Source organism: Arvicola amphibius, chromosome 2, assembly GCF_903992535.2.
Source record: "Arvicola amphibius chromosome 2, mArvAmp1.2, whole genome shotgun sequence".
In the NCBI taxonomy this organism is placed as follows: Eukaryota; Metazoa; Chordata; class Mammalia; order Rodentia; family Cricetidae; genus Arvicola; species Arvicola amphibius.
This window is the reverse complement of record NC_052048.2, coordinates 136,871,119-136,885,174: the sequence shown is the minus strand read 5'-3', so window position 1 is coordinate 136,885,174 and position 14,056 is coordinate 136,871,119. Positions and strand designations below refer to the sequence as shown.

The window sequence follows — 14,056 nt, the reverse complement described above, 5'->3', positions numbered from 1 at the left end:
AACCCTTTCCTCCCCAAGTTGCTTTGGTCATGGTGTTTTATCACAGCAACAGTAACCCTAACTAGAGCACCCCACTTTTTACAGGTAGGGAAACAGAAGCTCAGCAAGGTGTATGGCAGCAAGCAAGTATTGGGGGCACTCACACCCTGGGTGATACACGGCACCAGGGTGACCAGGGTGTTCTAAGGACTGTCCTGGGGAAAGCATGGGGAAACAGAAACATGGGGTTAGTTCAGTCTTGTCCTGCTGACCTTTCAAACTGGGTGGATAATTGTATGGCTACGGGAACCTCCTACCACACACCAGCAGTACCTGGCTGCCCTTCTCCCCAGGCCCAGCCCCTGCTTGTGGCTGTAAAACATACTGTCAGACATTGTTAAATGTCTCCAAGGGGGCAAAGCTTCTCGTTAAGTGCCACTCATTTAAAGAATATGAACTGCTGTGAATTCTTGGTATGGATTATTAATACTGCTAATGCTGGTAGGGGAGATGCTAATTACGAAGCACCACCAATCATATATTTCTTCTGGTGCGGTAGCCTCTGTCCCTTTTCAGTCATGTCTTTTCAATAGCCATTGATTTCTTCCTGCCTGAGTCTCCTTAGCCTGCCAGAGAGCAGCCACGTACCACCCACACTGGGTGACATGTGTAGAAAATATTTTCAGCGTTTTGTTGACGAGTAAGAGTGGAAAAATAAAGCCTTGCTGATGTCAGATGATTCCTAAATGCAGATGTGGTGGCGGGAAGCTTTCCACATTCATGACACAAATTCACTAGCACCACATCTGGTGCCCCTAGCCCCCAGCAGCTCTGTAAATGGCAGTGGCCATTCAGGAATCAACACCCTATAAGTCCCCCCAACATTCCGGGTTGTTAAAGGTGACATTCACTTTTAATTTCCAAATGTTCAGCAAGATCTAGTCTGGTTTAGGACACTGTTATTAGTCTGGCCAACTGAGAGCTTGCATTTTGAAGTCAAAATAATTTGAGTGGGTCTCTTCACTCCTGTAAGGGAAGATGGATGTCTTGCCCCTGTTGAATGGCCCAGCTCCAGGGATCCCTTTGAGAGGTCTCTAATTAGCTTCATTGTCATCTCTGGACAGAAGGAGTGTTGGGAACTTTGCTTAGCCCCAGGTGAAGTTGGGAGCCTTGATGCTCAGATGTCACCTCACTAAGTGTCCCCGTCAGGTAAATAATGTGACACATTCTTGGGCAGCCTAAGCTGTGGTTAGTGACTGCTTCTTTGTTTTGTGGGGCCAGAGATTTGAGCCCAGAGCCTCACACACATTGAGCAAATGCTTTATCGCTGAGCCGTACCCTCATACTCTTAGGGTCATTTTTCATGAAGCTCATTTAAGTCTTCCAGGCTCCGTGGTCACCTGCCCCACTTCTGGGTTCCCTCAGCTTTGAGCTCACCCTCCACCCTCCATAGAAGAGACTGGGCCATCAGCATATCTGGGGCTCCTTAAAGGCAGATCTGGGTCACCTTATTTTGTGAGGTCCCCTCATTCTGATACAGGTGTAGGAGGTCCCTTCTTTCTGATGAAGATCTGGGACCATCCTATACTTCAGGTAAGACCACGGAGGCTCAGAAAACGATAGGAACGCGTACTGACTAAGTGGAACAGTGCCCCGTGGTTGTCACCTCTCTCGTGTCTTATCTGTGTCCTCTGGATTCTTGCTGTCTGAACAGGTACACTCAACTCAGACATAGAGTAAGGTGGTGTACCAGAGCTCAGCTACCCCTTCCCCCATCCCCCACCCCCCGCTGAGGACACAGCGTACCATCTAGGGCTGGCAGTAACACAATGTCCCACCATTCTGCTCAATATTCAGCTGGGTGTCCCTTCTGTTGGCCCTGCCTACACAGCTCCTGGGAAGGGGAGGCAACAGAAGGCACACCTAGGTGGCATCAGCAGAGACAGTCTGGGAGGGAAGGGCCAAGGCTCACTGAGGCTGAGCGCACACATCACCGCCATGGACCGCCTGTTGTGGGGTACCTGTGTCCTCTGCTTGCTGAACCTCTTGGAAGTGGTAAGTAGCCAGCTCAGGCCTCCTCTTGTTTCTCCAGCTGGGTGGAGGCAGACTGTGGCTGGGGAACTCATGAGTCTGCTGGCTATCTCCTTCCCCTTACTGGTCTCAGATTCTTCCTGGAAGTGAGCTGTCTCCTTGTTCCCTCAGACATATCTTATCCGTGTTCCCTGGGGGTCCCAGAGACACATGTCCTGAGACTCTGTCTTGGTATAGCTGAGGCCAGGTAGGAACGCCTTGTCACATACGAGCCTGCCCCTTCTCTTAGCCACACACTTCCAGGCTGGCCCTACGCCTTCATCCTCCCGTTGTCTTGTCTCCTCAGCCATCTCTGGAATGGATGCTTCCTTGAAGGGAGTGTGGCCGAGGACCCTGTGGAGTTAGGGTCCCTGTGGGGTCTGAGAAGTTGTTAACTCTTCCAGCTGTGGCATTGGGGGACTCTTCCTGTGGTGATGCTAGGGTTGGAGAGGCTTCAGAAATCAGCCGCTGCTCCCTGGTCTGTGCACCGGGGTGTGGGTTGGCCAAGAGAGGAGGCTTCCCTGGATGTGCTGCAACTTCCCAGCAGACTTTCGGGGTCACTGAAAGTAGCATCAAGGGCCAGAAGGGGAGGAGTCACAAGACAGTAGTGGGAGCACAAGGGGACTGAGACTATCTTCTTCCTCTACTGCGTTCCCAGGGTGACCACCCATTCTAGTAACTCACTGCCCTTCACTCAAGATGCCAGCATCTGGGGACTGTGAAGTGAACTGTGTGACACTTGAGCTTTTATTTGTGGCTGTAAAAAGAAAATCTTGCGTGAGGTGTGGCGACTCATATCTGTAGTCTCGGTACTCGCAGAGCAGGAGAATTTCCATGAGTTTGATGTTAGTCTGAGCCACACTGAGAATTATAGAGCAGCCTCTATGGGACTACCATGCCTCAGGGAGGGGTAGGGGATGAGCGATCCGACTTGCCATGGCTTGGCATGTGAGTGTCATGTGGGTCACTTCCACGAGCTTCCTGAATAGCACAAAGGGCTCATACTCTCCTCTGTACACAGCACCATGCAAACTTCAGTTGGTGGGGGAACCCTAGACTGGAACTTGTTGTTCAACAGCTGGGGTAGATACCAGATTACCAGATTCATGACTAGAGTTAACCATTGTCTCCCAAACCTTGGTCAGGTCAGGGAAAGGATGTGTGTGTGTGTGTGTGTGTGTGTGTGTGTGTCTGTGTGTGTGTGTGTGTGTCTGTGTGTGTCTATGTGTGTCTCTGTGTGTCTGATCTGGCAAGGGCATATGGGTAAGTCTTGAAAGATGTTAGAAATTCCAACTCTCTAAAGAAAAAGTTAAACGCCAAATCCTATACATACCCCAGATCTCTGCCTAGCCTGGAGCACTTGGGCTCCAGATGGCCTCAGAATCACCCTTCAGAGATAGAGATGCCCAGAAAAACTTAGAGACCATTCCTTGTGGTCCCCAAGCTCTAGGAGGTACCCAATCTGCAATTTTTATTTGGAGTCACGCATGAAGGCAGAGCCTTCTATCCACCTAATGATCAACTCAGTCACCCTGATACGGGGCCCTTATCACTCACCGTACCGCCATGCATCCTGTGTGTCCATCCTCCCCTATCTCATTGTCTGTGTGTCTGTCTGAACACTTATCCCTTCCACCAGCCCTCCAGCTAGTCCCCTTTCTCCCAGGCCCTCCTTCCTTCCTGTTCAAGTTCCTTTACCTCTTACGTGTATTGTCTTGCTGTTCTTCCAGCCTCCTGGATACTCCACCACTCACTAGCCTGCACATTTGTTCATGTAACTTGCCTGAGGCACGGCAGAAAGCCAACATGCTAAACCTAATTGCTTGGCAGGATTGTGGTTTCTAGAGTCTCCTTCCCTGGCCTGAGGCATTTCTCCATCTTCAGTAAGCACAGTAGCTCCATATAGCCTCTCTTTCTATCATTTCCTCTCTGACTTGGTCTCTGTGGCCCCTTGAGATGACTCTGGCCCCCCTCAGATAACCAAGGACATCTTCCTGCTTGGAGATCATATCTGCTAAGTTCCTTGGTTGGGCTGGGCTTTGTGGATTGGGAAATGAACATCTTTGGGACCATTGTTCTACCTACCAGGGTTGTTTACGCAGAAACACTTCCAGGACCTAGGAATATAGAGCAGGGGGTGGGGAAGGGGGAGAGACCATATTAGGAATTGCACTGTCATATTCTGTAGTAGCTTTAGATGGTTTTCTTTAACGTGTCTCAGACCTTACTGCCATGAAATGGAAAAGTGCATCTGACCCTTCCTTCGGCCCTCTCTTTCTCTGACCCTCCCTTCTTTTCCTTCCTCTCCCCTTCTGCTCTCTTCCCCCACTCCTTTCTTCTTTCTGAACTTACCCTCTCATCCCCACCTCCTCCCTCATGCCTCACTACCCACCAAGCATGCCTGCATTCCGGTGGGGCACAGAGATGTGTCCAGCTTGGTCTCTGTCTTCAGATCATTAGAGCTCGAGAACTCGAGGCTGCCAGTGGGCTTGGCTCATCCTGTCACTGTTTCTCATAGGTACTGGGTCACCTCCACCCGGAATGTGACATCATCACTCAGCTGAGAGAGGATGAGCTTGCATGTCTTCAGGTGGTAGAGGGTACCAACAACACCTCCCTGGGTATGAGGGGATAGGGTATGGATCCTCCCTGATCCCGACATCTCTTCCAGGTTTCCCTTCAGAATGCCACATCAGCTTCCCTTTCTAGGTCACCCGTGTCTTCTTTCTCTCCACCTAGGCTGCCCTGGGACCTGGGATGGGCTGCTGTGTTGGCCCCCGACCAGTTCTGGCCAGTGGGTGGTCCTCCCTTGCCCTGACTTCTTCTCCCACTTCAGCTCAGAGCCAGGTGAGTGGCCTGGGTATGACCAGGGTGGAGACTAGGTGATCCTTTCTGGGTTGTACAGCACTGACTTGGGAACAGGCGTCCTGGATTTAAGCGCCACCTTCCCTCTTCTTGTGTTACCCTGAAAATTTTTAGTCATTTTGAATAAGGATGATAGTTCTAACCTCGCAGTGTAGGATCAGTGAGCGCATGGGGTGGAGTGGGGCTGTCACCCATCCAGTGCTCTCTGGCTGTTACCAGGAGGTGGTACCACACTGAGAACAATGAGGGGCACTGCTTTCTCCACTTCACCGCTAGGCCTTCCTGTCTCTTACAGGGCAGAGGGTGTCTGCTTTCTTCCGCCTGCCCTTAGGATGTAGAGGTCCATCATTCTCTGTTCTGTGTTCCTCAGTTGAATACTATTCAACAGGTCTCTTGGAGGCCAGAGGCAGACCAGGCTGGTCTGGAACCCTGGTCTCAAGCGAGGAGGACTCTTCTCTCCCTGTGATTAAGAACTCCTTGTGCATACCTCACTGGAGCACTTGATTGACAACCAGGGCCCTCCCACCATCTCCTGGGAAAGGGAGAAAATCTGCAGAGACTCTTGCTTGCCCCTAGGGGATGTGAAGAGAGACTGTACTACCACTGGCTGGTCTGATCCCTTCCCGCCATACCCCGTGGCCTGCCCTGTGCCCTTGGAGCTGCTAACTGAGGAGGTAAGCAGCTCTTAGTATCTTCAAGGAAGGTGACCACAACTGCTGGTAAAGGAATGGTAGGTGGCTGCCTTTCCCCTCTGTAGCCGTCATGTGGGCATAGTAGTTACAGGAGTTGTCCAGCAGATGGCAGTAAAGCGCCTAGTGAAGATGGTCCCTTTACTCAAGGGTGACAGGGGTTACTTTGCTTTGAGGGAGAAGGGATGCAGGGGTCCAGCTGAAAGCTGGGGTTACACTCCTCTTGGCCAGCCTTTTCCGTTCTCAGTTTCCAGTGGAGGAACTTTGGTTGTTTCAGAGAAAGCAAAGACTGCTGGCTACTCAAGGCAAGAAGCTCTTGCTTTCTCTGGTCCTCAGCTGATAGGACAGTGTACAGGGCTGCCGCATGGGTAGGTGGGAGGAACTCAAGGATGTAGTTTCAGAGAGCCCCGGCTCTGTGCAGCATACCCCACATTCTCTACAGAGCAGGGTCTCCACAAGACCCATCCACACGCATAGTTCTATTTCCTTCAGCTCTATGAGCAAAAGCATGGGTGCACTTGTCTTTCAGATGTAGATACAGGCCAGAGCCAGAGCGGCACAGACAGGGTTTGCCTGAACAGCAGAGCCAGATTAGATGCAGCCCCTGGCCCTGCTACACCCCAGCTCTGACTGACTCAAACACTTGGGCCTCAAAGAGCCTTTTCCTGCCTGCCTGTGGCTGTTCCTGGTGCCCTAGATGTCACCTTTATCTGGGGGTGATTGTGTTCTCAAACGAGGAGCTCGCTGGTGTTGATAATTTTGGGGGGCTTTGTTACTCCCCAGGGAGGTGGTTTCTGTCCCCTCTCCCCACTTCCAGATCAATTGTGAATGCTCAGCTTCTTTACCTGCAGGCTCAGTGCCCAAACAGGGGATGGGGCTTTCTGCGGCATCCGGGAGGGGGTGGTGGGTGGAGTCGCAGACCACCTGCTTGAAGGCCAAACCCTTCTTCTGTCCCCAGAAATCTTACTTCTCCACGGTGAAGATCATCTACACCACGGGCCACAGCATCTCCATTGTAGCCCTCTGTCTGGCTATTGCCATTCTGGTTGCTCTCAGGTTTGCCACCCTTGTCACTTGCTCAGTAACCTTCACTGGCTCCCTCTTGTCCCAGGACCAAGGCTAGTTCTTTGCCTGGATGGTCAAGAGGGGCTCAGAGCTAGGTGAGATGCTCATTGCTGACTTCTTGCCTTTTCCCCAATGTGTGGCCCATCTCACCTCTTCACACACCAGAACTCAGTTCTGTGGCCACACCTCTTCTCACACAGAGCTCAGTCTGTTTGCTTCTTTTTCCTGCCGACCTTGGAAGCTCAGCTTTCCTCGGGTTCTAAGAATCCTCCTTGCCCCTGTATGATACCCTTTGATGTCTGCAGCCTTCTGAGCATTATAGTGCTTTTTCGTTTTGTTTCCAGGATTGGAGATTGAATCCAGGGTCCCCTGCATGGGCTCTACCACCAAGGCCACCCTCAGCCCTTACTGCTGGGTGCAATGGTTTCCAGCCATCAAAGGCTGAGTTCCCCGTGGGACTGTGTCTCCCTGACATCTAGAGGCCCCCCTAGTCCATGCTGGGCTGTAATTGCCTCTACACCCACAATTACAGAGCTGTCTGAAGGTGGGGCTGTAGTCACCTTGCTCCTGTACTTGAACCTAGCCCAGGAGGAGGCTGGCCAGCTGACCTTCAGGGTCAGACTGGCACACTGTTCACTTCTACTCAGTTCTTTGGGTTTGATTTCATTTGATGTGGCACTGGCTGCTTTGCAGTTGCTCGCTTCTGCCTAGCTTCCCAGCCATGCCAGGCCTATTGCGGGCCCCAGGAAGCTCCTTTGCAGCCAGGTCCTTTTATTCATCTCTTCTGTCCCTTCCAGGAGGCTCCACTGCCCCCGGAACTACATCCACATGCAGCTGTTTGTCACTTTCATCCTCAAGGCCAGTGCTGTGTTCCTGAAGGATGCTGCCCTCTTCCAGAGTGAAGGCACGGACCACTGCGGTTTGTCCACTGTAAAGGCTCTAGCTGGAGGGGGTTGGGATAGGGGAAGAGGGCAGAGGGCAGAGGGCAGAGGGCAGAGGGCAGAGGGCGGAGGGCGGAGGGCGGAGGGCGGAGGGCAGAGGGCAGGCCTGAATGTGCCTAGCCTGTTGCCACACAGGCTGACCCTGTACTCATGACCATTGACAAGTGAAGGAAGCCTCAAGATTCTCCCCACATATTCAAAGGCTGCAGTGCCAATCTAAGCTGCTCCCTGTTGCCAGGCCACCCCACGGCCACCATTCCTCTTTCATTCATGCTCCCATTTCAATTGGCCACAGAAGCTCCCGTGCCTGGCCAGCTATTTCACTGCCTTTAAAAATGAGTATACAAGGATCCAGGTGGAGCTCGGTCCCTCCTTCCAGAAGCACCTAGGGGACAGGAAGCACCCAGATCTGGGGACTAACCAGTGCATGGAGAAAGCGGACAACTAAGAGAACAAAAAGGCTTTAAGGAGGAGGTGACCTCGGAGTTGCCCTGGCACAACATTGGAAAGACAGGGAGGAAGCTCTCAGTGATGGGAGAGTCTGGGGTAGAGCCTCTAAAGTGGAAATTGTAAGTGGAGGAGCAGAGGAAGGAGAGGAGAGGAGCGGATTGAAAACCAAAGAGGTCAGAGTTCAAGGTCTTTGAGAGTGCTCTGGAAATGAATAGACAAGTGACTCCCTAGATCAACAAGTGGCCGGGCTTAATTAATGAATTAATTACTGAATGTACTGTGCACTTACTTAGGCCGGGCAGCACACCAAGTACTTTACATGAATTATCTCCTTTGATCTTAAAATGCCTTGAAAGCCCCACTTTAATCCCGTTTTGCTAACAAGGGGCAGTTGGCCAGGTCACCTAGTCACACAGCCGGGGAATGGATAGAGTTTGGGCAGCTGGGCTGGCTCAGAGTTGGTACTGTTGCCCCCATAGGTAGGAGAGGGAGCAAGGCAGATGGTCGCATGCATGCGGAGAGTATCCTGTATTCCCAGACCAAAGCGGTGCACAGACAACTAGGCCATGGCTGTCGCTCTAGAGAAGAACTCTAGCTTAGGAAAGGCCTACGGCAGAAGAAATAGAGCAGGTCTTAGGGGCCCCGAGACAAGGCCGTGAGAGTCCTGGAGTTCTTCCTTCACAGAGAACACTGAGGCTAAGGTGGTTGGCATGTCTGACAGAAGGCACACGTGAACCCAACCTGTCTGACCTCTGCCCATCACAATTATACTGTCAAATTCCCTTTGGAGCAGCCCAAAGGCTGGCGTGGTCCAGGCCAGGGTAGAGGGGACCTGAGGGTTTGGTGTCTCGGTGGGGTAAAAGAGATCCGATGGAGCCAAAGCTCCAAAGCATCACCACTGTGCTTCCAGATCCTGTGTAAGGTCTCCGTGGCCGTCTCCCATTTTGCCACCATGACCAACTTCAGCTGGCTGCTGGCAGAAGCTGTCTACCTGAGCTGCTTGTTGGCCTCCACATCCCCCAGGTGCAAACCAGCTTTCCGGTGGCTGGTTTTTGCTGGCTGGGGTGAGCATCAAGGGGTCACTGGCCACCATAGGGGAGGTGGAGGCTGGGAAGGCCCCCCGGAGCTCATAAAGAGGCATTTCACATTGTGGGAGACTCTGAGGCCCAGGAAGAGGAAGGAACAGGCCACAGTCCTGTACTGAGCATTGGGAGGTAAACCAGATCCCCCCAAGCCATTGCCTGGTCCCCCACTACTACTGTCTGCCCATGGCTAACAGACTGGTGGGAGGTGGAGGCTAAACTCAAAGCGAAGAGCGCAGGGAGCTCACTCACCCCAGTGTTGTCTCACCCACAGGGCTCCCTGTGCTGTGCATTGGTACGTGGGTGGGCTGCAAACTGGCTTTCGAGGATACTGCGTGAGTAGAGCAACTTCCTCACCCCCATGCTGTCAGCAGGGCCTGTGGTAGACCATCTGAGGAGGAGGAGGGAGCCCCTAGCTTAGAGTGTCACTGGTGGGCAGGCTGCTGGTAGCACGAAGTAGTCACGAACTCAGGCAGGAGAGGCTGTCAGAGCTGCATCTCAGGAGACCAGCTCTGAGCAGGCCTTTTTACAGGAAGGGAAATGTCTGGATAAGGATGAGAAGCGTTAGCCAGCCTTCACTGGGGCTTTCTTGTGGAAAGACTGAGACAGATCAGGCCAGAGGGAGATGGAGTGAGGCTGAAGCTCTGAGCATTAGACGGGAGAGGCTCCCAGAAGCCATAGGATGTATGTTGAGGAGATGCTTCATCACTGTAGAAAAGGGGCGCCTTCAAGCCCAGGCTGTCTTCTTCCCAGGTGCTGGGACCTAGACGACAGCTCCCCCTACTGGTGGATCATCAAAGGGCCCATAGTCCTCTCTGTTGGGGTCAGTCTCTGAGGCCAGTGTCCTTTGCCTTATTCATCTACTTTCCAGGTTTCTTTGTATGGTCCTTCATGGGTGGTAACATGGCTACCCGAAGGGAATCAGGAAACCGATACCTAGCTTCTCTGGCAGCCTCTCTGGGCCATAAGCACTAGGTTTGTCAGCTCCTAGACATGTTTTCTGGTTTCCATATGGCTGACTTGCAGAGCATCTTGGGCTGGGATGGCATCTACAGATGAGCACTCAGCTGCTCCTGCTCCTGATGTGACATGCACGGGTCCCGTGGGTGTGGGATTTCTCCCCAGCTGAGAAACTGCCCAAGTGACGGACAGCTGCTTTATACCCCAGTGATGGACAGCTGCTTTATACCCCAGTGACGGACAGCTGCTTTGTACCCCAGTGACGGACAGCTGCTTTATACCCCAGTGACCCTGAGGTGGAGGGAGACTGGTGTCTAGACCTGACTCTCATCCTTGCTGCCAGAGCTGGAGAGGGAAGGGGAGCCCTCAGTCTTCTCCCGACTTGCACCTCACGAGCTTGAGATTTCTGGTCACCAAAGGACTGGGGCCAATCCTAGGCCACCTAGTGCTGCCTCTGACTTTTGCACCCCCTTTCCTGTGCCTCGTTTCCAGGTGAATTTCGGGTTGTTTCTCAATATAATTTGCATCCTTCTGAGGAAGCTAGAGCCTGCACAGGGTGGCCTCCACACACGGGCTCAGTACTGGTACGGTGCATGTGTTCGTGTTTATGTGTGCATGCGCTTGTGTGTGCATGTGTACGTGCATGTGTGTCTCTGTGTGTCTCTGTGTGGTGTATATTTGAGGAACCCTCATGAAAAGCACTTGGCAGAAATGACATTTGTTTTTGTCTCGTCTGGCAACTATTTATTACTCTGGTCCTGTCCTCTTCCCTATGTCCCCTAGAGAGAGAACAGATCTGACACCTGCCTCCCATGAGATCTCAGTACTTGAATGTGGGACACAAAACTGCCAGTTATCATGGCAAATGACTGAGAAATGCTTCATTTGGCTTCATCTGTTTCTAAGGGGGCGTGGAAAAGCAGATTATATCTAGATGGGGAAAGGGGGAACTGGAGAAGGCTTCTTGGAAGAACCAGACTTGAAAAGATGTATATAGACTCTGGAGTAGCTGGGGTAACTGCATGGCCGCAACAGTGGGATGGCCTTAAAGGAAAGAAGCCCAGAGATTTGTGGGGAGGACAGAGTCTCCAGGGTGGATGACGGTAGGCAGCCTCATAATCTAGAATTTGCCTTCTCCAAGGCGGCTTTCCAAGTCAACACTTCTCCTTATCCCGCTGTTTGGAATTCATTATATCATCTTCAACTTCCTGCCTGACAGTGCTGGCCTGGGCATCCGCCTACCCTTGGAGTTAGGACTGGGATCCTTCCAGGTGAGCCCCTCCTCACAGGTATTCCTTCCAAGGACTAGGGCAGCTAACCTTGACTAAATTCATGTTAGGCTGAGGCCTATTGTCATTCAGTTATCCATCCATCTATCCATCCACCCGTGTACACATTTACTCATCCACTTACTCACCAATCCATCTGCCATTCAATATCTATTAATCAATTCAGCATCATTTCTTCCTTCCAACCATCCCCACCTACTTATCTATCCATAATTTATTACTACCCATCAATTCTTTTTTCTTCCTCCCTCTCATTCACTTATCCATCATTTATCAGCTGATCAATTGATCCACCTACCCACCCACCTATACATCTATACATCCATTTTCTTTCTCTCCTTTCCTTCCTCCTTCCTTCCATCTGTCTCACTCCTGTATCATTCCACCCACTCCCATCCATCCATCCATCCATCCATCCATCCATCCATCATCCATCCGTTTATTCATCCATTTTATCTTTTCAGTCTTACTGAGTACCTATCATGCATCAGGTTGTGTGCTTGCTAATGCAGATGCAGAAATGAAGATACATAGTGAGATGGGGCTATCTGTACAGCCTTGGCAGGCATGGCTCGGTATGTCTACTGCACTGTGAGCAATGAGTGAGGGAGAAAACAGTAGAAAGACTGCCACGTTCCGAGGCCAGAGAAAGTGTTCTGATGAGGTCCTTCCTTCCTCTTTGATCCCACAGGGCTTCATTGTTGCTGTTCTCTATTGCTTCCTCAACCAAGAGGTATGTGTGCTCCCAATGACTCACATTTACTCAACCAGTAGAATTTCTCTTCATCTCCTTTTCTTTTGCCCTGGCCCTGTAAATTCCAGCTAGGCTAACTCCCATAATCCTCCACTCTTGTGATCCTCTGTGGGAGTAAGTCTTGATCTGGAATCAAATTGAACCTAAATACTTACTGAACACTTTGTGCACATCCTTCCTCTGAGCTGGGATAGGTTCGACTACTAATTAATGAGATGGAGGAGGTCTCTTAGGGGTCAAGGAAGGGTGGAGGACAAAGTAGATCAGTTGGTGGACAGAGAATGAAAGGATAGAGACAGAAACCAAGAAAAGTCAGACGTTCATTTAGAAGGAACGGGGGAAAAGCATCAGATGCAGAGAGCAGAAGAGCCAGAGCAGAACAGGAAACAAATCTTCTAGAGGGCAGGGAATCTAGAGTAGGGGGCCAGAGTGGAGGCAGAGCTGAAGAAAGCAGGCGGAACAGAGAGCATGGCACATAAGAGACCACAGAAGAAGGCAGGCTGGTGGGAGAGATGGTCACTCGGAAGACGCTGGGGGTTCTCCCCTTGTGAACGTCCTGCTCTGTGGAGGCAGGGAGAATTCAGCTGGGTCCAGAGCCCTAGGACTCTGGCAGTGTGAACGAGCAGGGTCACAGATCCTCCTGATGTCTTTGCATTTGCCATGGGCTCTGTGGTCATCTGGCCAACTCCTGTCCTATTTCTCTACTGCTGAGAAATCCCTTCCTTCTTCCTTCTCTTCTTCCTTCTGTCATTCCTTTAACCTGCGCATCATCTCATCTTTCTTTCCATCCATCTATCCATCCATCCTGTCTTACTTGCCAACCCTGTCCCCAACTGACCTCTCCCTCTGAGACTCTTAGTGCACCCAACCTGGTCTCTAGGTCTTGTTCAGCCTTATAAAGGTCATAGTATCTGAGTATAGCAGTCTCAAGGGTCCTGGGAGCCCTGGAAGGGGGTGGAGTCAAGAGCAACTCCATTGAGGTGAGTTTAGTCTGGGAAAGGAGCTCACAAAGAAAGTAAGTTATGAGGGGTCTATTATAGGGAGCAAAGCCAGACATGAGGTGGTCACATACTTTTGGTAAGAGGGACATACCTTACTTCCTTTCAATTAATTACCCTTTCTACTTTGGGGCAGTTCTGGGAACGAGTTTCTTCTTTCTCTTTTGTATAGCTCCAGATAAGCTTTCAGGCAGAATGTCTCAGCCAGATACAGATATAGACTGCCCCACTCTCTCTCCACTGGCTACTAGGACTTAAACCTTAAGACAAGGGTGAGTCAGAGTCGCTCAGAAAGGACCACCTGGTGATGGCCAGGAGGTGCAGAAGTACTCACTGTGTATGACTGGCCTCAGATACAGGCAGTGCGGAAAGATGAGGTGTTAAAGGCAAAAGCCAGAAACACTCCAAGGAAGGAGGGAGGCGGCTGTACTTGGCAAAGCCCATGCCCAGGCTTCCCTTGCCTGCCTTGTTTCTCCCACCTCATCTGTCGAGGCAGCACGTTTAGTCTTCTGGGGTTGATCGAGGAGTGTCCCTGGGATCTCTCTAAGGTCCTCTCCTTTGTCTATGGAGGTGAGGACGGAGATTTCACGCAAATGGTATGGCCACGACCCTGAACTTCTGCCAGCTCGTCGGACCTGCACTGAGTGGACCACACCACCCCGATCGAGAATGAAGGTGCTGACCTCGGAGTGCTAGTCCAGCCATCACCAGTAGCTGAGCTCCAATCCCTGTTCTCAGACTACCATGCCACTGAGTTCTCTGCATCTGCTTTCTCTAGGTCCCTGTGTGTCGACCTCCGACTTTCTCAGTTCCTGTCTCTGCCCCCATCTATTCTTTCCTCCCATCTAGGGCTCTTGCCCAAGCCCCAGAGAAACCAATAAACTAGTACATGAATGATCCGTGGTTGAGTCAAT

At 51.5% G+C, this 14,056-nt stretch overlaps 1 protein-coding gene across 1 annotated transcript; it reads left to right on the top strand.

Annotated features, from left to right (window-relative positions):
- The first annotated feature begins 1,977 nt into the window (after positions 1–1,977).
- Ghrhr (growth hormone releasing hormone receptor) lies at positions 1,978–13,838 on the top strand. The gene is made up of 13 exons (XM_038320581.1): positions 1,978–2,034; positions 4,568–4,670; positions 4,789–4,896; positions 5,491–5,588; positions 6,562–6,659; positions 7,466–7,598; positions 8,970–9,123; positions 9,416–9,476; positions 9,895–9,964; positions 10,594–10,685; positions 11,243–11,372; positions 12,082–12,123; positions 13,713–13,838. Exons 1-13 carry the CDS (start codon positions 1,978–1,980, stop codon positions 13,836–13,838), a joined length of 1,272 nt encoding a protein of 423 aa, XP_038176509.1.
- The last annotated feature ends 218 nt before the right edge of the window (positions 13,839–14,056 follow it).

What these genes read in the sequence shown, in the direction of transcription:
- Ghrhr (XM_038320581.1), top strand. Translation starts at nt 1,978, where the DNA reads ATGGACCGCCTGTTGTGGGGTACCTGTGTCCTCTGCTTGCTGAACCTC. An exon ending in TAGGACTGGGATCCTTCCAG is followed by an intron (nt 11,373 to 12,081) that starts GTGAGCCCCTCC and finishes TTGATCCCACAG; the next exon opens with GGCTTCATTGTTGCTGTTCT. An exon ending in ATTGCTTCCTCAACCAAGAG is followed by an intron (nt 12,124 to 13,712) that starts GTATGTGTGCTC and finishes TTGTCTATGGAG; the next exon opens with GTGAGGACGGAGATTTCACG.